The sequence below is a fragment of the Acomys russatus genome, chromosome 4 (genome assembly GCF_903995435.1).
Source record: "Acomys russatus chromosome 4, mAcoRus1.1, whole genome shotgun sequence".
In the NCBI taxonomy this organism is placed as follows: Eukaryota; Metazoa; Chordata; class Mammalia; order Rodentia; family Muridae; genus Acomys; species Acomys russatus.
In genome coordinates, this window is record NC_067140.1 from 17,399,545 (window position 1) to 17,425,615 (window position 26,071).

Below are 26,071 nucleotides of genomic sequence, written 5' to 3' on the forward strand. Positions count from 1 at the left end.
TGGACTATAGGCATTGTTCGTCTCTGGTTCTGGTTCCTCCTAGCAGAACTCTGCATGGAAAGCTCTAGTCCCAGGCTGCATGGCTGCCTTTCTCCATCCATCATGAATGGACACTCCTAAGGCTAGGGACACTGGGGTTAGGGTCTTTATACCTAGCTGCTGTTGGTCTTTGAGGAGTGTCCAAGGTCCAGCCTGTGGCATGTGGGGTGAGAGCAACAGGCTTGACAGCACAGCCTGCATCTGATGCCCCTAACTCCATAGTCACTTCAATAACTAGAAGGAGTCTAGCATTTCTGGAAGAGTGGAAGTTTTGTGTCCTGTGTTTAGGGTCACTGTGGCTGCTCTGTGATCCTGCTTATCTCCAAGAGGAACACAAACTTTAAAATTTTGTAATAACACAGTTAAAACTTTAAGAACGTCTGTTCATCTTTAGAAATAAGAAAATGTCCTTTGAAGTTGTAAATCAGATGTATTATAAATTACTAAATGTCACACAGTGAATGACGGAGTTGCTTTTGAGATTCTTGTCAGAAGTGGGACTGTTGGGTTTTGTTATCAGACCCACATTTTGTCATCAGTCTGCCACATTCTGCTTGTTCAGCATAGTGCCCACCATCTTGTGTTCTGTTGGAGCTCAAGTTCTGTGCAGTGCCTTGGCAGCCCTGGGGCCCTGAGGGGGTGCCCTGTGGTACGTCTGTAACAGGGAGTGTCTGTGGAAGATGGGAGGGGGGGGGTCATAGAGCTTGTGTTCTTCCCAACCCAGGGACTCCAGTCCACCTTCCCAGCTACAGCTGGAGTGGCCACTGTCTGAGCTTCCACATGCACTGTCTCCCTGGAGAGACGATCTCTGCCTGCTTTGTCCTCCTACCTAGCTGTCATAAATTGACTGCCCACAGTCATTTACTTTATAATGTGTGCACTGTTTTTATAAAGAAGAACCTACTAGGGGTTGTGTTTTGATATTGACAAATTGGGAGGAAGCATGGCACATCTTAGAGCCTGGGTCCTGCTGTGAGAACTACCTTGGCCCTGGAGCCAAGGTCATTGCTTCTTTGGATGGATATGTCTGCATTGTTTACTTTGCCTCAGTCCCATGGACTTAATGTTGCCTTTCCATGGGGCCCAGAACCATGGCAGGCTGGGTTTATTCAAGTTCATTGTTAGTGCTGGTACTGAAGTGCTGTTTGATTTGAAACGTGTTTGCTGTGGTGTCGCTAACAAAATCAGAGCAGAGGGGTGAAGGCAGATGGCATAAGGGAAATCCCCTGACCAGAAAGTACAGAGTAAGTCCAGCTGCTGTAGGACTCTTTCCCTGCTGCCTCCTCTGTCCCTAGTTCCCTGCTGCTTTAAGGGAAGTTGGAAGCCCATTTTTCCACCGCAGGCAACTGAGTGTGATTATATTTTTGTCCTATGTTCAGCTATTTCCAAGAACCCTTTCTGTGTGCATGTGGTGTTGAGTTTTATAGTCTCCTTGTGTAACCCAGACTGACCTCACATCTCTTTATGTCTCGGTCTCCCCAGTGCTGAGATTGCAGTCCTGTGTACATGCTTCCCTTCCAAGAATCATGTTTGATGACCAAGCTGGCAGTTAAATTCAATGGGCCCTGTGGGAACTGATGAAAAGAGTATTCTGCCCAAGTTTGCTGAGAACGCTAGAAGCTTTCTTAATGCCTTGTTCTGTGGCTTGGTTAGGAAGGATGCTATGCTTCCACTGTCTGATCTCCTGCTTAATGTTTCTCCAGTCTCCCTTCTGTCAAGGAGTGAAGTCAGAGAGCCAGGGAAGATTTGCAGGAGAGTCTGAAAGGCAGCAACAACCCCCTAGGGAATTATAGGACAAGCTTTCTCTGGAGCACCTGTAACTCAGAGAGATGTGTGCGCAAACAAGAAAACGAGTCAATAGTTTCTGGCAGTTCTTCACACTGTAAAGCAGTCAGGCTCTGTGTCCTGAACTTTATGCCTTCCCCCACAAAGCTGAGTCCCTGAAGGATAGAACCAGCTCAGCAGTGAACACTCCCCACCATGGGCAGAGGGCACAGTCACAGCTCGGGCCAGCCTGAGGACTCATTGAAGGCTTCTCCCTGGTCCTCTTCTAGACCTAAGCCCTTTGCTGGCCAGCATTTGTCTGGTGCACAACAGCCACTGGGCCCCAGGCTCTGTGATAGTCAGTGGGGCTTGTAGTCCTGGTGACAAAGAGTCCTAGGTCACAGTGATAGAAGCTCTTCTTCCTCCCATGGAAGCCAGTGCAGGTGGAAGATAATGCCTGTCAGTTTGTCTCTCCCCACATGTGTCCGCACACATTTCCCTTGTCTTCGTTTTGTTGTTGTTTTGTTTTTTTCAAGACAGGGATTCTCTGTGTAGCCTTGGCTGTTCTGGACTTGCTTTGTAAACCAGGTTAGCCTCAAACTCACAGCAATCCACCTGCCTCTGCCTCCTGAGTGCTAGGATTACAGGTGTGTGCCACCAGGCCCGGTCCTGTCTTCTTTTGATCTGTTCCCTTTGTCAGGGTGACAACAGAGGTGTCAACATTTAAAGATAACAGACAGTGCATTTGTCACTTGTCAGTGTATATTACTAGACAGGAGCACCAGTGTCCATTGTGATAAAGTAGCCTCTCCTGCAGAGAATAAAGTAAACATTCTCATGAAGAATCAGGGCCTAAGGATGTACCTGGCCCAGCATGCACAACGCCCCGGGTTTGCTCCCCATCACTGCATAAACCAAGCATGGAGGCACATGCCTAGGATACCAGCACTGGAGAAGTAGAGGCAGGAGGAGCTTTGGCTACATAGTGAGTTGAGGCCAGCCTGGAATATGTAAGTTTTTATTACTAAAGAAATAAGTAAACAGACTCTGTAGTCACCCGCTGCTTTACTGAGAATAAACTGAAGATGTGTGGCTAGCCCCTGCTCTGCAGCAGGCACTCAGAAAAGGGCTCATTTATATGTGGATTTTCAGGGAAATTTTTAATGATGGTTTCTCCCATCATATGGTTTGTTTTATTAGTAGTTGTTATTATCCAGATAGTTTTCTTTGAGTAACTTTCACGTCTAGTACCTGTGTAAGAGGATTTAAGATCAGTGAGAGCCAGATGGTGGTGGCGGGCAGCGGCGCACACCTTTAATCCCAGCACTCAGGAGGCAAAGGCAGGTTGCTATCTATGCATTCGAGGACAGCCAGGGCTACACAGAGAAACCCTGTCCTAAAAAACAAACAAACAAAAAGCCTAAACAAACAAACAAACAAAAACAGTGATAATCATCTTACTATTTTATTTTTATTATTTTTACAGTATTCTACAGTGACCCTTAGCTTCATACATGCTAGGCAAGCACTCTACCCCTGAGCTATATCCCTTGCCCTTTTGTCTAGTTTTTTATTTGTGTCTGTGTCGGTCAGAGAACACTGGCAGAATTCAGGTTGTCAGGCTTGGCGGCAAGGCACCTTGATGTGCTAAGCCTTCTCACCAACCCTTACTTTTGTATTTTAGATGTGCAGTCTCATTATGTTGTCCAGGGTGGGCAGCTTGTGATCTTCCTGCCTCAGCCTCTCAAGTGCTAAGATTCGGGTACAAGCCAACTCCATGCCTGCCTGCTACCTCATTTTAAATGCCTGAGCCACAGACTTCATTTTCAGGTATTTAACCCTTCATACAGGATTACAGCTTGTGAGGCTTTTGTGGTGAAGTAAAGTTAAAAACAAAAATTATCTCAAGTAGCTATGGATAGCTCACTGCTTACTGCCGGTTTTTTCATTTACCACATAGAAACAATCCCAACTGATTATCTGCAGGCACCGTCCTTGTGAAAACATTAGCTGTTTACTTTTGGGGGACACTGATGATAGTGCTAGGACTTGAACCCCTGGCCTCACATGCTAGGCTAGTCTCTAACACTGAGTCGTATTCCCAGCCCTCTGTTCCTTTTAGTTCTGGTTATGAAGCTTATGTGTAGGAGAAGCCCAGGGCACAAGCCATAGCACACTGTACTGTGTGTGCATCTGTGCATTCAGTGCTGAGAACAGAGCCTAGAGCTTCTGCATGCCAGGCCATAGCTCTCCCACTGAGCCACAGCCTTGACCAGTACAGTAGAGCTGGGCATGATAACACATGGCTGTAGTCCCAGCACTTGGGAGGATTGTGAGTGAGGCTAGTCTGTTTCTACACTAAGATGCATTCTCAGAACAGAAGCAAAAGGCTGATTACCAATGGCTTGAAGACCTCGGGGAGAAGGATTTTCCTACAGGTGATGGCAGCGTAGAGCAAGCAAGCAGTGCCTTGCTTTGTCTTCTTGGGTAAGTGACTTGGGTAGTGCTATCTCCATCTGGTTTACTGTGCTATCATTTGTCTGTCCAGAGCACATATGGGAACAAGAGTGATGGTGCAGAAAAGCTCTCTCTAGTCCCAAGCCTGTGGGCTTGGTTGTTGAGATACAGCTGTCCATGGCCAAGCACTGGCACGAGACGCGTGCTTTTCCGAGAGCAATGGAGAATGCGTTTGCACAGGACAAGCTCTGCCTCACAACTCAGTTCCTTGACTATGCTCTGCCATTAGGGAAACCCCTTGGGGTTGGAGAGATGCAAGTGTGTCACTTGCCCCCACATTTGTGGTTTGGGGCTCTCTTTGCTGTCCTGGGGAGTATAGGTCCTGGCCTTGTTTGCACTGCTTGTATTTTAAGCATGTCCTTCCCATCATTCTCTGCTTCCTCACTTTACCTGGTCCTCATCCTCTAGGAACTTCATGTTTGTGCCACAACCTGCCCCAGCCTTTGACGTTTTCTAAGCTCAGACCTTAGAGCTCCCCAGCCTAGAGCTCCCTCCCCCACAATCCTTTACTCATCCACTTCCCTCTTCTGGCTTTCTCTTGCATCTAGGTTTCCAGCAGTTTTTCTTTCCCCAAGACCGTGGTCAGGCCACTTTTATTTGTTTGTTTCTTTGTTTATTTAGAAACAGGGTCTTTCTATGTAAATTAGCTCACACCGTCTGCAGTCTGGCTTTGTAGTGCAGGCTGGCCTTGAACACAGGCCTTCCTGCCTCAGCTTCCTGAGTCCTGTAGCTGCAGGTGAATATTTGCAGTAAATCAGCACTGTGCCTATTGTTACCTTCCAGTTACTCCTTGGCACAGAGAAGCTGGCCTTCATGTTCCAAGCCGCTGACGTAATGTCTGACACGAAGCTCCTCTTTGCTAGCTGGCTTCCTCTTTGATCAGTCAGTGGACACTTCACATCCTGAGTTGAGCAGCATTTAGTGTGGTTGACCTGTCTGCTTGCTTGCTTTCTTCTTTTTTTTTTTTTTTTTTTTCCTTTTCCATTGTCCTTGGGTTTTTTTGTTTGCTTGCTTGCTTATTTATTGGAGGCAAATGCATCTCTATAGAGCCCTGGTGGTTCTGGAACTGGCTTTGTAGACCATACTGGTCTCAAACTTAGAGAGATCCTTTTGCCCCTGCCACCAAGTGGTGGGATTAAAGGTGTGCACTACCGTGCCCTGTTCTGTTGTGTTCTTGACCATCGTCACTGCCTGTTTGTTGGTACTGAGGAATGCATTCTTTATGTATCTGGGCACCATTGAGAAAAACTCGCTAGTACTTTTGAACATGCTCATTGGTTTCCATAGCATGCGCTCGTGCTATCCCTCTCTCTCTCTCTCTCTCTCTCTCTCTCTCTCTCTCTCTCTCTCTCTTTCTCTTTCTCCCTCCCTCCCCCCCTTCCCTCTCTCCTCATCGCCACCTCTCTGGCTCATCCTAGGCCTGGATTCTGAGTGTGTCTCTTTATTCTTTAGCTCCCAGATGTTGCCCTAGTCACTGCTCTTTCACCCTTAAACATTAGAGGTCTTGAATTCACTGGACACACACTCTCTGCCCTTCCCCCATTGGCTACAACTTTAGAGGCTCTTTCCTGTTCTGAGATGATTCTGTCACTGTGCAGCCTTGCCTTGTGTTCTGTCTCCCTTCTGGAACCCTCTGCCTTCTCTGGAGATAATTTTTTCTTCCGAGTGCATCTGAGGCTCCCCTCCAGGGCACCTCCTCTGACTGCCGTTTCCTAGATCCTCCCACAGCATCGCCTGTGCTTATGCTGCAGCCATGCTAGTGTTGTGACTGATGGTTGGGGTTTCTTACTGTCAAGTCTATGTCAGTGGTTCGTGTCTCTTAGTCCCCAGCCATAGGACAAGCACATAGAAAGTTCCCAGTGATTCCTCAGTGAGTGGATGTACTGGACCAACAGGGAGGCCTGGAATAGCCATCTTCTGAGTTTCTTCTCTCATGTGCATATTAGTTTAGGCTGGAAACCATTTCTGAGGGAGAACTGTGTACACCTGCTGATGACTGTAGCAGAGCTTTGCCTGTGTGTACACTTCACCGCAAAGGGCCCATCCAGGCCCTGTTGATAGTTGATGGGACTCAGTTCTTCCTTGCTGCTCCCCTGACATGTACAGGCCCTGCCACTCCAGCTTTGTGTTCAAGGATGTTAGCCCAGGGAGAGATGGCAGTAGTGGGAGCAGGGCTGCAGGAAGCAGCTTCCTTAGCGTGTGATTTTGTGGCTGAGGAGCATCTGAACATGAAGAGCTGGTGAGAAGGGAGGCATGTGTTCTCTGCACTTAGATCATTTTGACTACATTACCTCTGTATTTTCATTTGTTTGGTATTTACTGAGATTTTAATCTTACCAGATGGTGCCCCGCAAAGATTCTGAGCAAGTAAGGTGTTAGTCTGTGTTTAAGATCCTCACTCTTTTCAGGCAGCCTTTAATCCCAGCACTCGGGAGGCAGAGGCAGGCGGGTTGCTGTGAGTTCGAGGCCAGCCTGGTCTACAAAGCCAGTCCAGGACAGTCAAGGCTACACAGAGAAACCCTGTCTCGAAACCCTCCCCCCCCAAAAAAAACCCTCACGTTTGCAGTGTTGCCTTTGTCCAGCCTGAAGGTCATTCGTGATTGGTTGGTTTGGATGCCCCGTCCCGTGGAGCTTATGGAATGAGTGATGTGATTTGAATGGAGAAGGAAGGCCTAAAACAAACTGCAAAGCTTTACTGTGCCCGGGGAGTTTAGCTGCCTAGGCCAGGGCCGCCAACCTGCCACTCCTGTGCAGGAGGTTGTTTGGGTGCTTGAGCCCTAGTACATTTGACATAAGGGGGACTCGTTCCTGTGTGAAGGTGAGTTTAGAACAGAGGCACTATGGTCTTCTGTCCTGTGAGATGAGCAGAACTCCACTGAATGATTTGAGACAGAGAAGACCTGTTGTGATCAGAGGGCACAGAGCAGGACTGCGGCCCAGGAAAAGGCATGTCTTCCCTGCCCAGCAGCCTCTTCTGTGCAACTCTGCTACTCTGGAGCCTCAAGTCTTCTTTCTCCAGAGTAGCTGAGTTTGGAGGGAACCCACACTGTGCCCAGGCTGCTGATGTACCCGGCCAGCAAAGCCAAGCCTGTGAATCCTTTCTTAGGATTCAGGCTGAAAGGGAGAGGTGAAGAGATGAGACCTGATTGTCACAGGGCAGACATGGAAGCTGGGCTGTGCCTGTGCTTCTGGTGCCCCACCTACAGCCATATGTTTTTTTCCTGCTGTCTCCTCCTGTAGCCACTGCAGCTGCAGACATGGGGTATCTTACGCCCCCCCCCCCCCCATGTGACAAGCATGTGCCATTGGCCATAGACTTGGTAATTCACGTCTTTGGCTTCTCCCTGAGCATACTTTGGACTGCAGGCTAGCCATAGATGCTTGTTTGGCATTCTGGTCTGTCTTGGCTACTACCCACTGCCTCTGTGTTTCTGTACCTGCCAATGCCCATTGAAGAGGATGGCAAGAGCAAGCATGAGCTTGTAGCCATGGAAGCAGGTAATCACTGAAAAATGGGTAACAGCAACCTTCACAAACACTTGTTTTTAAATGCTCTCATGTAATCTGTTCTAAACTGAGAGAGGCTTTCATAAAAGCTGTCGGCTCTTAGTGTCATGGGATACCTGGCTTGCGAGGCTCCATGGTTTTATTCACTGTATAACACCTTAAAATCTTACTTGGATCTCTTCACAAAACAGTGTTGAGGTGGACTTTTTTTTAGCTGGCACATAGTCAAAATGGTAACCATGCATGAAAGTACAGACAGCACTTGTCCACAGGTACATCACACGTCAGGAATTTGGAGGTTGGTTGGTATTCTGGCTATGTTTTCCTCTAGAAACAGTGCAGGAAGCGGAGCTTACACTGCACACCCTCCACACCCTGCATGCAGCTGTAACCTCTGCAGTTTACCTGAGAGGTTCTGGTACTATCACATAACTTCACTTGGCAATGGCCTTTATGAATGAGTATCCCTGGAGTTCCGCCAGGAGGTGATGTCTGCAGACCCCTTCCCAGGCTCCTAAGCCACACTGGAGGCACATTTTTCTAATCTTTTCTTTTCTTTTCTTTTCTTTCTTTCTTTCTTTCTTTCTTTCTTTCTTTCTTTCTTTCTTTCTTAAATATTTATTACTTATACAGTATTCAGCATGTGAGCTAGCAGGCCAGAAGAACACACCAGATGGGAATTGAACTCAGGACCTTTGGAAGAATAACCAATGCTCTTAACCTCTGAGCCATCTCTCCGGCCCTGGCCAGTTTGATCCTGAGGGATTCAGTAGTACAGGCTGCATTTGGGATGTAAGGAATAGGTTTGATCCTCAAAGACTATCACCAGGCTAGAGTTACTAGGGTTGGAGAGCAGTTACAGGCTGCTCCTAGGGAGTCTTCATGACCTCCACACTTCCGGATTCCTAGGTATGAGCCTCTTGGGTTTTGCCGCTGGCCTACAGACTCACCTATTTCTGGAACACATGGTTTTCTGCAGTAGCTAGTAAAGTTTTAAGTGCTTTGCTGGGTTCTCATGAAGAATGCTGCTCTGAGAGCTATGGATCCCAGGTGACTGACTCATCACAGACATGTGTGAAGTCAATGTCATTCTCCTCCTGGGGGTCACATTGCACAAGATAGCAACTTTTAGAGGCAGCCTCACTGCCCTCCATGCTGTTTCTTACTTCTGTTTGGTTTTCAGACAAGGCCAATCACAAGAGGCCATGAAACCACACAGGCACTTCCTCCCACCAATACTCGAGGCCAGCCTATGGCAAGCAAAGTGCAGCGGAGAAGGCAATTGCATAAGTCTTTAGGCAGTAGCTGTCCAGTCCCGGACAGCTCCATCTGAGCATCATGGGATGCACAAAGTTGGGGCTTTGGGACAAGGACTGGCAGGCAGAAGTCCTTGTGCAATTTGATTTTCCCCCTCCCCTTCCTGTACCTACAAATGACCTGTACCCCAGTAGGGCAAGGTGTTTGTGGGGAGCCACTCTAACAGCTTGTGAAATGCTAGTTCACACAGACATTTGGTCTTTGGTTTGACATCTGTTGCTTCACTTGGGGACAGATGGGAAGGTTTGATGGACTGCTTCTGAAGAGGCCTTTTGGGAGTACTGCACCAAGAAGGGGCATCGAGGCCGGAGGTAGACTGCTTTCCTGGGAACATACATTGTTCCTAAGTATGTCTGGCACAGTGTGATAAAAGGTTCTGGGCCTTTCCCCCACTTAATAAATAGCTGTGAACTCTGACAGGGTTGGCTTTAGCCATGGAAGCTGTGGTATTAAACAGCACACTCTACTTTCAGCTAAAGTTTCCCCGTGAGCCTGGGTCTTCTCCAGTTCATGCACCTTTCTCTGATAAAGGTCTGTAATCCTAGAAATCACTCAAGTACCTGGTCTTTAACCTGTGAAGATATCACATTTCATAAAAATATATCAAGTCACATGGCCATAAGATCCAATGCATTTTCTAGTGCATTTTTTTTTCTTTTCTTTTTTTCTTTTGTTTTTTCAAGATAAGGTTTCTCTGTGTAGCCATCCCTGGCTGTCCTGAAACTCGCTCTGCAGACCAGGCTGGCCTCGAACTCAGAGATCCACCTACCTCTGCCTCCCGAGTGCTGGGATTAAAGATGTATGCCACCACGCCCGGCTTGCACTCTTTTTAAAGTACGGCTTCAACCTTTTTATTTGGAAAGTGTTTTGTAATGGGACGCGGCTGCTTACTCTTTGTTGTCCCCCTTGATCTTTGTTTGTCCTGCATTGTCCAGCTCAGTGGAAACCTGTGGTGTTTCTGTCTAGCCTTGGCCACATTAACTTGAAACCTAAGGTCATCACCTCTTCCATGTATTCTCACTGCCAATTGGTACCTGTCTTCCAGCTTTCTTCCTGAAACTGATGTCCCAAAGTTGGGCTGCTGGCTCATACCTGTAATCTTAAACTGAGAAGGCTGAGGCAAGAGGGTTGTCACAAGTTTGAATGAGGCCAGCTCAGGGTACAGAGTAAGACCCTGTTTCAACACCCACACCAAAATAGAAATGAATACCCACAACTTCTGGCCATCGCTCCTGCTGAAGCCATTCTCATGTATGCTCTTTAGTTAGTCTCAGCTGCTGCAAGACCTTTGCTCCTGTTCATCACAAACGTGCTATATGTCATGTTCAAACAGTTTAGATATCATTACCACCCCCAAATCCCCATTAGAGTCCTTATCTGGTCTGATACAGATGCCTGGAGCCTCCTGGGTAGAGGTCTCAGCTTCACAGGTCCTCCAGGCCAGCACCACATACTTTGTTCGCCTTCATGGCAGTCCCCTGCCTCCCCTTGCACTGAGCGGTACCTTTCTCCTGAGTGGCAGCTTAACTTTGCACCAGTCACTTGAGGAAGCATCTTCTTTTTGGGAGTTAGGTTTTGGTTCTAGAGTGAGCAGCTCCACTCTGATAGGGTGTGTGTGGCTCTTGATCCCAGTTATCTCTGCTGAACTCCCCAGAACATTTGACAGCACTCAGAGCTTCCTTCCTCCTCCTCTCTAGCTACCATCAAGCTCTGCAGGAATTTGGGGTTGCCTTTTGCTTTGGCTTTATGTCCTTTGCAGCTGGTGGCCTGCTGCCTGGCCTAGAGACCCTGTGGATTTGTCATCACAAGTAGCCTTCAGGTATTAACTCACTCCTCCCACCTTTCCCTTTAAAAGAAAGAATCCTTTAATTACCTAATTGAGTGAGATGGAGCCCACCTAAATGAGACAAGTGCAGAAGTGGAGGAAGTGCTGAGGAACAGCTTAGGCTTTCCGCTGCTCCCGGGGACCTCAAAGCACTTCAGTGGGGCCTGGGGTGTAGCCTGGTGCCTTTTCTTTAGAAATGAACTCCAGGAAAGGAGGCAGGCTTGTGATCTGAGACTGGATTTCTGGGCATTTTGCCTCCTGACACATGAATCTAGGGAAGTGAAATTGCTCCTTTCTTTATCCAGATTTTTTTTTTTAAGCGTTAAGGGTTTTCTTAGACTAGCTAATAGTTTTGGGTATAGTGTTTATACACCTCAAGTTCTGCTGACAGTCTTGTTAAAAATTCATACTTTCCAGTGATTGGTGGTGGCGCACGCCTTTAATCCCAGCACTCTGGAGGCAGTGGCAGGCGGATCTCTGAGTTTGGGGACAGCCTGGTCTACAGAGTTCCAGGGCAGCTACTGCTACACAGGGAAACTCTGTCTTGAAAAACAAAACAAAACAAAGAACATTATTTTCTTACAATGCACTTTACATTTCCTGTGGAAAAAGGATAAAACCCTTTTTGACACCCATCACTACAGCTCTTCACTACATATATTTTGGTCTGGATTCTGCCACTCAGATTTTTTTCTTGAAATTTCAGTGAGGTCATTGCAGACTCCTGTACAGCTGTGAGATAATACAGACTCCTTATACCCTTTCTCCTCACCCTGTATGTCTGTATGTCTATGGAACTGCAGCATGGCTTGGCAGGTAGATCATGGTCAGGTGTGTGTGTGTGTGTGTGTGTGTGTCTGCGCGCGTGTGTGCGCGTGCACGCATCTATATATTGTAGTGTTCCTTTTAATACACTGTAGACTCATTTATTAGTAATGCATTTGTATATGGATTTGAGACAGTGCTACTGTAGCTCAGGCTGTCCTGGAACTCACACTCTTTCCCAGCCTGGCCTGGCAGCTTATGCCTTTAATCCCAGCAGCATTCAGGAAAGAGGCAGCAATTATGAGCTCTTGCCAGGGGTCACCCCTCCTCACTCTGATTTATTGTAGAATGGATCCTAGCATCATAGCCAGTACCTTTTACAAGAATCAAGGGAGCCATCACTGCCTCTACTTTGGACTTAGGAAGGACAGTAAAATCTCAGGGCTGGAAAATGCCTGGGGCCTCCACTGCAGGTGCAGTTGGGGTAGGCTGGGGACCTGTGGTCAGCCCTGGCAGCAAGCAGAGCTTAGCAGGTGGTGACTCAATGCTACCAGTGCTGTGTGCCCTGCTGATGTCTTATCGGCGTGCCTCAGGACTCCCTGATTTTGTAGCTGTAGGTACACTCCTTTTCTGTTGGGAAAGAGACTGTAGAGAGCCTAGAATCTGGTTGTATGGAATGTGGTCTTCAAGAATGTTCCTGTCAGAGTCGGCAGTTCTGCAACAGAAACACTGGGCAGAGGCCTGGTCTTCCAAGGAACTTCTTTCATACCCCTGTTGCTCCCCAGATGGCAGAGCTGGAAATTGCTCATAACCCCTGAGCCTTCTCTGGCAGCTGGGAATGGTATTGCCTGAGTGGGTTTGGTCAGTGGTGTTGTCTTTCTTTGCTGCCTGTCATCCTATGCAGCCCAATCCACTGCCCTCCCCTTGGCTCTTCTTGACATCATTAGAACCCCCCCACCCCATATTCCTTAATTGAGCTGTGCCTGTGAATGCCAGTGCCTCTGGGTATGTCCCATCTAGATAGCAGAGGCAAAAAGCCTGGCAGCTGTGTGTGCCGATACAGACTGGGCTGGAGCTTGCTGTCATGTGGCAAGGGCCCAGAGTGACACTGTACAGTCCCTGAGCACTCTCTGGAGGGGCAATCCCTGGTCCTCTGGCCCTATGCCTGAGGTTTCCATTGAACAGCTGGACCACGACAGTTAGTTGGTTTCCTTCCATTAATGCTAGCCTTAGTCTGTAAAGACAGGGCGCCACCCAACAGCCACTTTCAAAGACATTACTTTCGATTTCACTAGGCAGCCTTGATGCCTTCCCTTCCTGCACAATAGACTTGAGACATGCTTTCCTTTCAGCACAGTGAGCTTGTGGCCACAGATGGTCTACTCCCCTCACTGAGGACAGGGACCTTGGCAGGACCACCTGTTCCCTCAACACCTGTCCCAAACCTGATGACAGGAACAGAAATTGGTGACAAGTTTGTGATCCTCATATATGGCTGCTCTAGTGAGCACACGGTGCTGCAATTCACTGTGTTCTCAGAAGAGGCTGTGAAGAGGGCAGAGTAGCCCAGCAGGAGGTCACAGCCCTTCTTTGGCCATGTGGATAGCTTTTATGTTCCTTAATTTCTTGTCCACCTTGAGTTTTAGGAGTCCTTGATTCTTCCTAGCTTTGGAGGAAAGTACTGTGCACATTTTTGGAGGGTGTTCATGCCACAGCAGCCAAGAGGGCTGGAAGTGACCTGCTGGGGCCAAGCGGTGTGCATGTGGGTGTCCATTCCTCTGGGGTCTGGGTTGTGGCATTGAGATATGGAGAACCTCTTAAAGCATCCTCCAGCTTTCAGAAGCTTCTGCAAGTGATTGCATGCCACTAGCGGAGGCTCGTTGTTTGTCCCCATTTAAAAAATATATGTGTGTGTGTGTATAGTATACACATTGTGTGATATATATGTGTGTTATATATACACTGTGATATATTACTTAATATATAATTTGTGTGTGTGTGTGTGTGTGTTTCTAGACAGGGTTTCTCTGTGTTGGCTTGGCTGTCCTAGAACTCGCTCTATAAATGAAAAAATGTTTTTTGATGTATTCATCTCTAAGAAGGCCTAGGGTACATACTCTGCAGGGGCCAGAGGGGCAGACCTTGGAAAAATCATTCATTTTACTGCATGGTTGAGGATGTGGTTAGGTGCACAGATGTGAGGCTTTGCTGCTCTGTGCTGGTGTTGTTTGCAATAGTGCTCTGAATGTAGGTTTTAGTTACTTGTTTTGTTCGTTTAAGGCAGGGACTTACAGTGCAGTCCAGGCTGACCTTGGTGCTGGGATATGAATGTAGTTTTTTGTTTGTTTTGTTTTGTTTTTATATTTTTGTTTTTGGGGTGTGTGTGGGGGGGGGACATGCATCTTAGCTTAAATGTGGAGGTCAGAAGACTGCCTGTAGGAGTCCAATTCTGGCCACCAGCACCTTTGCTGGCTAGGCCATAGAACCAGCCCTCTGAGTGTAGCTTTTTAATTAAAAGTACTTATTAAAATTTGCTTCACTTGAGGTTAGTGGGAACTGTGATGGGAAGATGCAGGGCAGAAGGGGTGCGTGTGCAGTTATACGCTCCTCCTGTACATGCACACAGCGAGACCAGTTGACAACATTGGGTGACCTGCTTGGTCACTCCCCACCAATTGTCTTCCCAGATAGGGTGTTGATATAGCACACAGCCCTACCCAAGGTTTTGTACAGGTACTGGGATCCAAGCTCAGGTCCTCCGACTCACACAGCAGTGCTAGTGCCATTGCCTCACTCCTGCCTGCCCCACTTTCCCCTCTGTTTATGGAACTGGAACTGGAACAGTTTAGTGTGTGGGGGGGTGTTAGACAGGGTCTCACTGTATAGCCCTAGCTAGCTTGGAACTCACAGAAATTTGCCTGTCTCTGCTGTGATTAAAGGGAAGCACCACCATTCCTAGCCATTTTAACGTGTTTGATATCTTACTTTTTTCTATGCATTTCTATACAAAGGAACACAGTTAAGATAAACATGGGGCAGGAGTCACTCTACCCATTCTTCCTTCAGTATTTGGGGTGGAGTAATTTCACTTCAAGGATAACCGTGCTTCTCTGTAGATCTTGAAATTCTCTTCTCTTTCTTTCTTTCTTTTTTTTTTTTTTTATTTTTTTATTTTTTTTTATTTTCAAGACAGGGTTTCCCTATGTAGCCTTGGCTGTCCTAGACTCACTCTGTAGACCAGGCTGGCCTTGAACTCACAGCGATCCGCCTGCCTCTGCCTCCCAAGTGCTGGGATTAATCCCATGTACCACCACGCCCGGCTGAAATTCTCTTTTCTTATCTGGGTGTTGTAATAGGGTGCATGTTTTTCCTCTTGGCCCCAAGCTCCCAGAATAATGACTCATGAGACTCAAAATATATTTACAAATACCTAGGCCATATAGCTAGGCTCTTCTCTGACTAGTTAATAACTTAAAATTTATACTAATCTACATTCTGCTATGTGGCTTGTTACCTGTCTCAGGTACCATGTATCTGTCCTCCTCATAGCTTCCTGGGCGAATCTTCCACACCTGCCTATATTCTACAATCCTTTCTGCCTGCTAGATACCCACTTTCTATTCTCTACCCTTTCCTACAGGCTATAGGTTTTTAAATTGACAGGTGATGCATCATACAATATACAAGATGTTTTCTCTACAAGGCATGGCGCACACTTAATCCTAGTGTACCTAGGTGTAGACTTTAATCCCAACACTCAGGAGGCAGAGGCAGGCAGATGTTCCAGGCCAGTCTGGTCTATGTAGTGGGTTTCAGGCCAGCCAGAGCTGCACAGTGAGACCTTGTCTCAAAAACACCCCCCAATTTTTTTCTTTCTATTTAAATTATTTTATGTATATGGCTGCATGTATGCCCATGTGCCACTTGTGTGCCCTTGGTAGCCAGAAGGTGGCATCAGACCTGGAATTGGATTTACAGACAGTGTGATCCACTATGGTTGATGCTGGAAACCAAACTGAGTTCCTCTGCAAGAATAGTGTCTTTTAACCACTGAGCCATTACCCCCAGGTCTTTAAGTTTCCTTACTCCTCCTGCCCGCCCAGGCACACTGGTCTCACTGTGTTCTGGCTATCCTGGAACTCACTGTGTAGACCAGGCTGGCCCAAAGTCACAGAGATAGGCTGTGCCTAGTTTAAGTTTTCTTGTATTTTAATATCCCTGTTCTTCCTTGTCTTTCATTTGCTAACATATTGAAAAGAATGGATTTAGGCAGTAGTGTACTTCGTGGTTTGGTTTGGTTTTGAGACCGGGTCCTCCTGAATAGCTCATGAACTTGACTTCCTTCTGTCTCCTTATAATATTGGGGATTGACTACAGGCATCTACACCATGCCTGGGCCCACAGTCCTGTGCTTTACCTGGAAGTGTACTCTTCCGCTTGTCCATGCAGGCTGAGCAGCTGAGCTCTGAACGTTCGGCTCCTGGTCTGGCCACAGTGCCAGGCCAGGCTGTGTCTAGATGAACTGTGTTGAGCCCCTCCTGCCTCCCCACTTGGGCTGTCACAGCCTCTCTTGCCCAGCTTGTGATTTTACTTTTGTGACTTCACAAATCCATCTCGTCCAGTGCTCTGAGTGTTGCCATGCCTTCCTCTCTGTTCCTCTTCTATCCTTCGTCTCTCATGGCAGATAGGAGTGTGCGGCATCCAGAAGCCACTCGACAGGCTCGGCCAGTGAGAACTGCAGTTGCCACCTTCTTGCTTCTGGTTAGCCGAGCCTTGCATAGCTTTCCAGGTACTTGGGAAATTTTTAACCAAAACCGTTTTGTTTTAGCTTGTTCACACTCCTAAGTGTGTGGGGAGCATGCTTCCATTGTGTAAGGAGAGCAGCATCATTTCAAAGCAGGGATTTCACTGGTGTCCTATGTTGTCTCTCCCCTGGGACCTTGGAAGGAGGAAACATGGTGGGCAGCCTGGTTCCTGCCAGGAAAGTTGTGGACCTTGCTCCTGCAGAGTCTGCCAAGTCCTTGTTAGTCAACTGTCCCACTGTCCCCTGGCAACCAGCCAGGAGCCGGGTGAAGTTGTTACTGGCCTGACGGAAAGCAGAAGGTAAACAAAACAGAAGTGAAAGTCGATTTTTTTAGCCCGTTCTTTTACGGGAACAGTTTTGTGGTTCTCAGCATTTCAGTAGATACTGGTTCCAATATGTTTGATTGACATCAATTACTGTAAGTCTGATTCATTTTCTCCCTATTGATTTCTGCCCAAGGTGAAATTCATGACATTTAACAGAAAACATAAGTGATGTTTTAAAAGATGCTTGTTTCAAGGACTGTAAAAATTAGGGCCAAAGTCAAGGACACTTGAGAGTCTAATGGCAGGCAGGCATCCTAATTATTCATATAATCCGTGTAAGGTAAGTGGCAGCTCCACCACCCGGGGCCTGCTGCATTGAACTCAGAATGCTACTTCTAATGCCGTGCAAGGCCAGATTCATCTTACCAGCATTGAATCATTCATTCATACTCATTGCTCCCCTTAGGGTCTTGAACCGTCCATGCTCCTCCCACCGTCAGCCACAGTTCAGCCCCTCAAAACTGTCATTCTTACTACTAAAACTACATCAGCCCTTAGAGACCTAGAAGTCATTGTTAACAAGATTATGTAAGTGACTTGTTCTTATAAATGGCTTGGGGTCATCAGCGGTGGCAGAGGTCACTGGTATTTTTACAAGTTAGGTGTTTTGAAGGGCTGCACATGCCAAAGCTCTGGCGTTCGATCTGAGAGCCACTCCAATGCTGCTGCTGTTCTGCAGCTTTATCACCACCACCCCCAACTCCCGTTCCCACCCACCCACCCCTGCTGCTCCTCTCTGTGACTGCAATTGCAGCCTGGGCACTGCCCCTGTAGTCACCCAGCTGTACCCCTAAAGCCTTGACTGTCCAGAGATGCCACTTCTGCCTTCTTTGTCCACGGTTCCTTAGCTCCGGGCATAAGTCCACTCTGGACTGAGTGGAACTGTATTCCGTGTTGTCCTCCACTAGAGCAGGTCCTCTTCTGTGACTATCTAGCAGGCCAGGTTGGGGGTGGGGTGCACTGGGCTTTCGTTTCTGCTGCTTCTCATCAGTGTGGGAGCCTAGACTATCTGTGGTTTTTCTAAATATAATTAATTGACTGGTGCTTCATGCTCAGAGGAGAGGGTGCTCATCAGGGTGAAATTGCCCGGCTGTCCCCAGCATAGGTTCCTTCCAGCTTAATAAAAGTTAGAATCCAGCCCAGGGCCTCATGCATAGCAGGCAGGTGGCCATTAAACTTCACCTTTCTTAAGTCTTTGCAGTAAGTTATATTGTTAACTTCTGTGTGTGGAGAGTAAAGCAGGCTGGGGATGGAGCTTACTTAGCAATTCACACCAGCCTGAGCCCTATCTGCATTGCCTAGCAAATCAATCAGGTGTGGTGGTGCATACTCCCAGGACTTGGGGAGTCTGGGTTCGAGGTCATTCTCAGCTTCATAGGGAGTTTGAGGCTAGCCTGGTGCTACATAAGCATCTGTCTCATAGACAAAACAAAGCAGAGCACACGCAAAGAAGAGCGTATGTTTTCCATTCAGAAGGCAGCCTCTGATGATCTATGCATTTTGGTTATACTCTGGCCACATAAATTTTCTGTTCTTGCCAGGCGTGGTGCGCATCTTTAATCCCAGCACTCGGGAGGCAGAGGCAGGTGGATCTCTGTGAGTTCGAGGCCAGCCTGGTCTACAAAGTGAGTCCATGACAGCCAAGGCTACACTGAGAAACCCTGTCTCAGGGGGAAAATCTGTTCTCTCAGTTGTTAAAATCTGCTCTGCATTCATCTCTTTGAAGTACTTATATGCAGCATCTTAGGTGAGCCAGACACAAGTGTCATCTCTCTGTGTTCTCTTAGCTGTGGCTGTGCCTGGGTTCCAGGAAGTGCTTGCCTGTCAGGCCCCATTGTCTGGTATTTCTGCCCTTCAGATGCCCTGCATCTTGACTGTTTCTGAGAAACAGTAGATTCTCTCAGCACCAGGAAACACCTCCAGCCTCTCAGGTCGGACCACCATTTAGAGAGGTCTAGATGGTCCAGTGACAGGGACTTGGTAATCCCAGGAGAGCTATTAGGTCACAGGTGCAGTTGGACCTTGCCTCCTTTAGACATAGCATCTGTCAGGGCCCTTCATAAATAGCCCTTCCTGCTTACACGTTTTTGGGGATTGTTTTGTTTTGTTTGTGGTTCCCTGAATTTAAGTAGTGTGCTTGCTTGAGCCTGGATGGAAGCTAGCTACTGGAATGGACAATTTGCCAGTGGCAACACCACTAAAGAAAATTAGTCTCCTCGCCTCTTTTTTTTTTTTTTTTTTTTTTTTTTTTCTGAGACAGCCCAAGCTGTCTTTGAACTCTCCATCTGCCTGCTTCAGCCTTGCAGGTGCTGGGATTACAGGTGTGCTAGAGCATACCCACCTCCTCTGCCTGTTTTAGTAACCAGTTTGGTACTATCTTGTCAGGGGGCTCTGTGTGACAGTTGCAGAAACCAAACCAAGCCCAGGAGCATGCATTCTGCAGCAGCTGAGATGGGCCTGATGGGTGTTCTCAGATGCATGCTCCCTCTGGGGCTCTTCATCCTGTGCCGGGAAGCATGCTGGTGTGGAGTCAAGCTGTACACTTACGGAATTAGCATCATCCTTTCAGGCAGTCAGCAGGTTATGTTGAGGGCCAGCCCTGGCCTGGGTCTGGCATTAAAGGTGAGGGCTTTGCTCTTAACAGACGCCTGTTTTCAGGAAGCCTTCCCTGTTCTTCCTCAGGGCAGATAGTTTTAAAGGAGAATGCAGTCTACCATGGAGCCAGAAGCACACACTCACTGCCTGGGGCTAGAGGGGATGGTTAAAGCCAGCATTGCTGTTTGACTTAGCAAAGTATTCTGGAAAAATATGGAAGTATTTCGTGTAGCTGGACTGGTTTTTAGGCCTGTTTATTTCCAAAAGAAATAGAGATCTCAAAGTAGGGTGTGGCAGCTGGTCATCCAAGTTGGAATTTCTGACTAATTGCATGTAAGAGATACTTGAGCAGTGGTGCAAATGAGCTTCCCTAAATACAAAAATATTGTTCTACTTATTTTTTGTTTTGTTTTGAGACAAGGGCTCATTATATAGAACAGGCTGGCCTCAAAGTGTATCTGCCTCTGCCCCAGAGCTCTGAGATTAAAGGTGTGCCCCTCTGCACCTGGCGTCATTTTGATTCTTTGCGATGGGGGCTCGCTGTATAGCTCAGGCTGATCTCAGCTCACAGCAGGGTTGCCTTGGCCTCTGAGTACTGGCATTATAGGTGTGCACAGCCACATGGCTGACACTTGGCCCGTGTTCTACCCTCTCACCATGGTTTTAATACTAGCTTTGTGAGCAGTTAAAACTCTCAGTTCCAGGTTTTCACGGAGCCATCCGACTGAAGGCCTCTGTTCTACAGGTAGATCTGTAGCCTGCAGTGCTTGATTGTCATCTAGATTCTAAAAACCATCGCCTTCTGTCTCAATTGGGACCCCCTGTTGGCTAGATTCAGGTCTCATTTCTTCTGGTAGCTTGACGTGTCTGTCAGTTATTGTGCTGGAGAAGGCAAGCTGTTGATGCTGCCGTCTTGCTCATGTTGGCAACAGTCTGTCAGCCTCCAGTTTCCATGGAACTTTCCTTTGCCATCATTTTCCATTTTGTTTCTTTCCCCCTCTTTCTTGGTTTTTTTTCTCACTGGGGTGGAAAATCTTGCTGGAAAAGGAGATGTGTGAGACCTGCATGAGTGGTGAGGAGTGGGGGAAGCTGCACAGGTGGTGAGGTGTGAGGCCTACATGGGTGCTGAGATACAAGGCCTTGCCTGCACAGTAAGGGATGTTTTTATTGGCCCTTCTCACTTGACTGCTGGGCTGGGTGTTGAATTCCAGCCTGGAAATGAGCATTCTTCAGAATGGAGAAGGCTGGTCCTTGCTTGGTAGATTGCAGTGAGGCCATGGTGACCTGCCTCTTAGAACAGACACTCTCTTTATCACGGGCTCTGGAGCTACACAGTCCATAGAATGGATTGTTTCCATTGTTTTCCTGGGCACTTGATGGTCTGAGAGATTGTTGGAACTTTTTATGTTCTCTTTCCCTGTATTTCTTGCTTTAGCTGATTTTATCTACTACCTTTGGCTTTCCTTTAGGTGCCTGTGGCAGTGGCGGTGGTGTCGTTATCTTTTCAACTGAGCTTGTCATTTTTGCTATTTTGCCTTACATTACAAAAGACATTTTTGTTTAGTTTATCATAGCGCCCTGTCCTTAACTGCTAGATATGAGATCTTACTGTTGTGAGTGCATCAGTAGTTTATTCTCAGTGTCCTCCAAGGGCCTCTTTTCCCTGGCCCTTGCTTCCAGTTAAACATTTTCTGAGTGTATCTGCCATCAGTGTCATCTGTGTGAGAGAGAGTAGAGGCCCACAGGCAGGTAGAGCCCTGAGCAAACAGGCACACCCCAATGCTGACAGCCTCTAGTGCTTCCTGCTGCCTAGTCAGATCATCTGAAGACTTCCTACTTGGAAAGGAAGTGGTTGCTGTAGCCGCCCGTTCCCCCTCTTACCCCCCCCCCCCCCCCAGCTGAAATGAAAAAACAGGCAGGGCCAGAGCTTGGGCTTGTGCAGCTCATTCATGCCTTGGATTGGTCATTCACTTTGCACTTTACTACTTTATGCTTTCTAGTCTGGAAAGTCAATTGACTCTGTCATAAAGTCATCCTTTGATTCCTGCAGAAGTGAACACTGGCACGGCAGCTCAGAGGGAAGCCGAGTAGGGTCGGGTAGCATCTAGCTCTGTTCAGAGGGGCCTTACTCCTCTTCCCCCTCCCTGTTGGGAGTCTTCCCCCTTCTTTCCAGGGTGACACACCCTGCATGACTGGGGGAATGTGAGGCTGTCCTCCTCCTGAACCATCTGATTCCTAGTTTGTAGACTGCTGTCACCATGACCTCTTCTTCTGTCCCCTTTTTCACTACCAGCTGGAAAGTCAAAGGTTTAAACCATTTGTATACATACAATTTCATGGTGGTAGCATATTTAAAATTTTCACATGCCAGTGAATATGCTAATGAAGGTAGATTGCTCCCAGACTGCTTCCTGAGGTTGGTGGTATCCCAGCAAGAACAGGATGGGCCTATGTGGTCCATTGAACAGGAGGAAGCCTGCTCCTGTTCATGCAGAGGCGTGATGTTTGCCTCCAAGGACAGCAGTTGGCTGGTAGAGTGTTTATTGACATGTTCCTTCCCAAACGGTTCCAGTTGGAACTCCTAGGCCTGACATTCCAGCACTTCAAGATCTGGCCTGCCCACCACATCCTCCAGCCATCTGCCATTCTTGCCTGCTACCCACTCACTGTTCCTGCCGTAAGCCCTGCCTCTGCCAGCAGGCCTTCCTAAGTAGTGCACTGCTTCCTCTGCCTTCCAGCCAGGCCTGGGCCTTCGCGCCCCACTCTGTTCCTGTAACCTTTTCTGTACCTGTGGGTTATCACCTTGTCCTGCCCACACAGCCCAGGCCTCTTTGATGTCTACTCTGCCCTCAGTGCCTGGCCCATCTCTGGTGCTCTGTTAAATGTCTGGTGTAGATTCCAAAAGAGAACTCTTTATCTTTTTTTGCAGGATATTCGACATGAAGCCAGTGACTTCCCATGCAGAGTGGCGAAACTTCCTAAGAACAAAAACAGGAACAGGTACCGAGATGTCAGCCCTTGTAAGTACCCACTGTTCCCACTGCCCCATTCACACTTCCCAGTTGCAGGCTGCCATTGTCCAGGGTTGGTAGAGGTTATGACCTCATTGTCTCCTGTTGTACGCACAGAAGGCACTAGGGCTCCAGTTTCTGGAAATGCTGCTGGTTCAGAGACCTCCTTTTCAGCTCTGTGTTGTGCTGAATCATTTTCCTCCCTTGAAGTGGAGTGGCTTGGGCTTGGTGAACAGCCTCTTCCGGGTGACTCAGCAGCAATGCCATTGGTTGTCGGCCTGGCAACAGGTCTCAGTGATGCACACAGTACCCCACTCCACCAGATGTGCAGCTCCAGCCAGCTCTTGGCTTTCACTGCTTGGGACTGGCAGTGCCCACTAGCCTGAGCCTACATCTTCTGACTGGCTCCTAATCTGGAAATATCTTCAAAACAATAACTGAGCATGGAGAATGAGTGGAAAGCAAGAGAAGTCAGCACTGGGGTCAGGACCTGGTTTTGTTGCTGGCACCCAGGTTTATTCCTCCCCACAAGGTCGGTAGACATTATTCCTCACAAGGATTGTGGCTACTCAAATCTTCTTGGCTGCTGATGAAGTTCCAGGGGAGATTGTTCTAGGATTGGAATACAACCTGTGCCTCTTGGTCTGCCACCCTGGTGGCTCTGGTTGTCAGGAGTGTGTGGAGGTGAAGCAACGGTATAAGCCACTCAGTCAGCTGCCCCTCAGGTATGCATTAATAAACATGGGCTAAGATCTGAGGCAGTTGTCACTAGGTCATTTGAAGTGCATCTGAAGGTGCTTGGTAAAGGGTGATTTAACCTCACCCAGAACCTGCTGTTTTCAGCTTAGCTTACCCTGGCTAAGGGGACATCAGACAAGTTTATAAGAACACAGTAGCAGAAGAAAAACCCTTGCTGATTCTGCTCTGGGATTCTGGATGGAACAATAGTGTGACCATATGAGACTGTCCTCCTTCCTCACTACCAGGACACCCACCAGCTGTCCTAGATGGGAGCTAGTAGCTACAGTGTCTGCTTGAGAAATAAGTTCATGCAGCCCAGGCTGGACTCAAGCTTACTATGCCACCAAAGCTGGCTGTAAGCTCAGGATCCTCCTGTCTCCTTCCCAAGTGTTGGGATTGTAAGTGTTACCAGACCTCATGGTCCCAGTCAGTCTGCCTGCCTTTTTTCTTTTCCACTTAAGAGTAACCCAGGCCAAACAAAACAAAACAAAAAACAAAAAAACCTATTCCACATAAATAAGTGGGTTTTAATGACGTATTGGGGAGTGGAAGCACATGCTTTACAGAAGGCAAGCCATACTTTCTCAGAATAGTTAACTCCCAGTAGCATAATGCGTTGTAAACTCATAGTTGATCTTACCATCTTTGAATGTTTTGATGATGATAGAAATAGATTAAAAAATAAATAAAAAAAGGAGTAACCCAGGCACTCTGGGAGGCAGAGGCAGGCAGATTGCTGTGAGTTCAAAGCCAGATGGTCTACAGAGTGAATCCAGGACAGCCAAGGTTACACAGAGAGACCCTGTCTCAAAAAAAAAAAAAAAAAAAAAAAAAAAAGGATTAACCCAGAGATCCTCTGACCTCCACAAAGAGCCTTCTGAACAGAAACCTCGGGTTGCCAGTCTTAGTGCCATGCTCCCTTTCCCTCTGGACTCAGGAGAAACACATGATTTGCTCTGACCAGGTTCCCTGTGCTATAGCAGAAAAAATAGGCTCCATCTGTAACAGCAGCAGAGCAAGAATGATGGCCCTTGGGAGCCACTGCTCTTGTGATAAAATAGTGAGGGCAGCAAACAATAGCATGGTGCTCCGTCGGGAGCTGGGCCAGAGCTCCCCTGCTGAGCTTGTTCCTCGGATTACTTCTGTGTACTTCATTGTGCAAGGTGGTTTTACTTTATTCCATTGCACACCACTACCACCATCCCTTTGAGACAGGGTCTCACTATGTAATTCTGGCTGTTCTGGAACCCTCTCTTTAGCCCAGGCTGGCCTTGAACTCACAGAGATCCACCTGCCTCTGTCTCCTCCCAAGTGCTGAGGCTAATGGCGTTTGCCATTACCCCCAATTGAAATCCCCTTACATCTTTTTTTTAATCCCCTTAAATCTTACTGATCATAACTTCTGAAAGATCTTTCGTCACCTCATTACACATGTCACACTGCTGCGCATTAGTCAGATACTCCACAGTGCTGGAGACTGGGCCAAAGCACATTATTAGTGAGCCCACCTGAGACTCCTCCATGTGTCAGACTGAGGACTTGAGTGCCAGGCATCAGGAAGTGGATCTCCTGGGATCGGCCCTCCAAAGAAGGGCATGGTCTGGAGTTGATGGCTGTTGCTATAGAATGTGATGATGTTTCTGGTCTCAGAGCTGTCCTGAGAATGCCAGTCACCCCACAGATGACTAATGTCACCCAGATAGCGAGGCCCCTGCCAATGTGCATGTTCTTCAGGCCATGGGTCTCTCTCTGCTTTCCTTTAGAATGTAGGCAATTGGACCCCAGGGCTAACCCAGCTCTGCTTTTATCTTTCAGTTGACCACAGTCGGATTAAATTGCACCAGGAGGATAATGACTACATCAATGCTAGTTTGATAAAGATGGAAGAAGCCCAGAGGAGCTATATTCTCACCCAGGTAACAGGCCGTCTGGACTACTTTTCATTTCACCTGAGGAGTTCTGAGAGTGCCATTTTGTTCACATCAGACAAGATTAGCCTGTCCTTTAGAAGCTCGGGCTTCTTCTCAACCAAAAAAGAAAGATCCTTCCTCAGACTCAGTGTAGGCACAGCGCTGTGAAGTGTCACACTGAGATGCCAGTGGCCTTTGATGGGCAGGAGAAAAACCTAAACCATGTGACCATGGAGGCATGGATCTCAGCATTGAGTGCTTCTGGCAGCGACTAAGGGGGTTAGCGGGTGGCCAGGCACCTCTGTGCCAAGTGCATTCAATGTTCCTCTGGGCCTCATTAGAGGATGTGGTCCCCCTTCCTTTCTTCCCCGCCCCCCCCCCTTTCCTTTTTTCCCCCAAGACAGGGTTTCTCTGTGTAACCCTGGCTATCCTGGACTCACCTTGTAGACCGGCCTGGCCTCGAACTCACAGAGATCCACTTGCCTCTGTCTCCCGAGTGCTGGGATTATAGGCGTGCACCAACACTCCCGGCCAGATGATGGACGTCCTGGAACACACTGCAGTGTGTGACCAGAAGACTGAATGTCTAGAAAGGGGATTGAGTTTATTTTAATAATTTTCTCCAGTCAACCCCGTTAGCTGCAGGCTGGTTTAAATGGCCATGTGTTGTTTATCTTAGTCTCCCTTTGTCATTCCGTATCATATCCTGGGCTGTAGGGTTTGAGCATGATAGTGCTGCCTGTGGCTTGGAAATCAAGTTCTAGTGTAGCCAGAAGCTTGAGGCAGCACTCATCCATCAGTGCCCTTCTCCCTTCTGTCCCAAGCCAGTTTGCGTGACCAGAAGCAGCCCAGATGGCCCCGAGTCAGTGTGGGTAGCATCAGCAGGCTGCCCTCCCGAGGGCTCAGCCAGGGTCTTCTCAGCACCTCTGTGTTTGACTGGGTAGCTGCAG

General features: G+C 47.8%; 1 protein-coding gene across 1 annotated transcript in view; it reads left to right on the forward strand.

The window, feature by feature from the left end:
- Nucleotides 1-26,071, forward strand: part of Ptpn1 (protein tyrosine phosphatase non-receptor type 1) — a 49,663-nt gene that overhangs the window by 11,517 nt on the left and 12,075 nt on the right. Inside the window, exons 2-3 of the mRNA XM_051143845.1 lie at nt 22,389-22,479; nt 25,027-25,127. Coding sequence (XP_050999802.1) covers nt 22,389-22,479; nt 25,027-25,127 — 192 coding nt within the window. The remainder of the gene's footprint in view (nt 1-22,388; nt 22,480-25,026; nt 25,128-26,071) is intronic.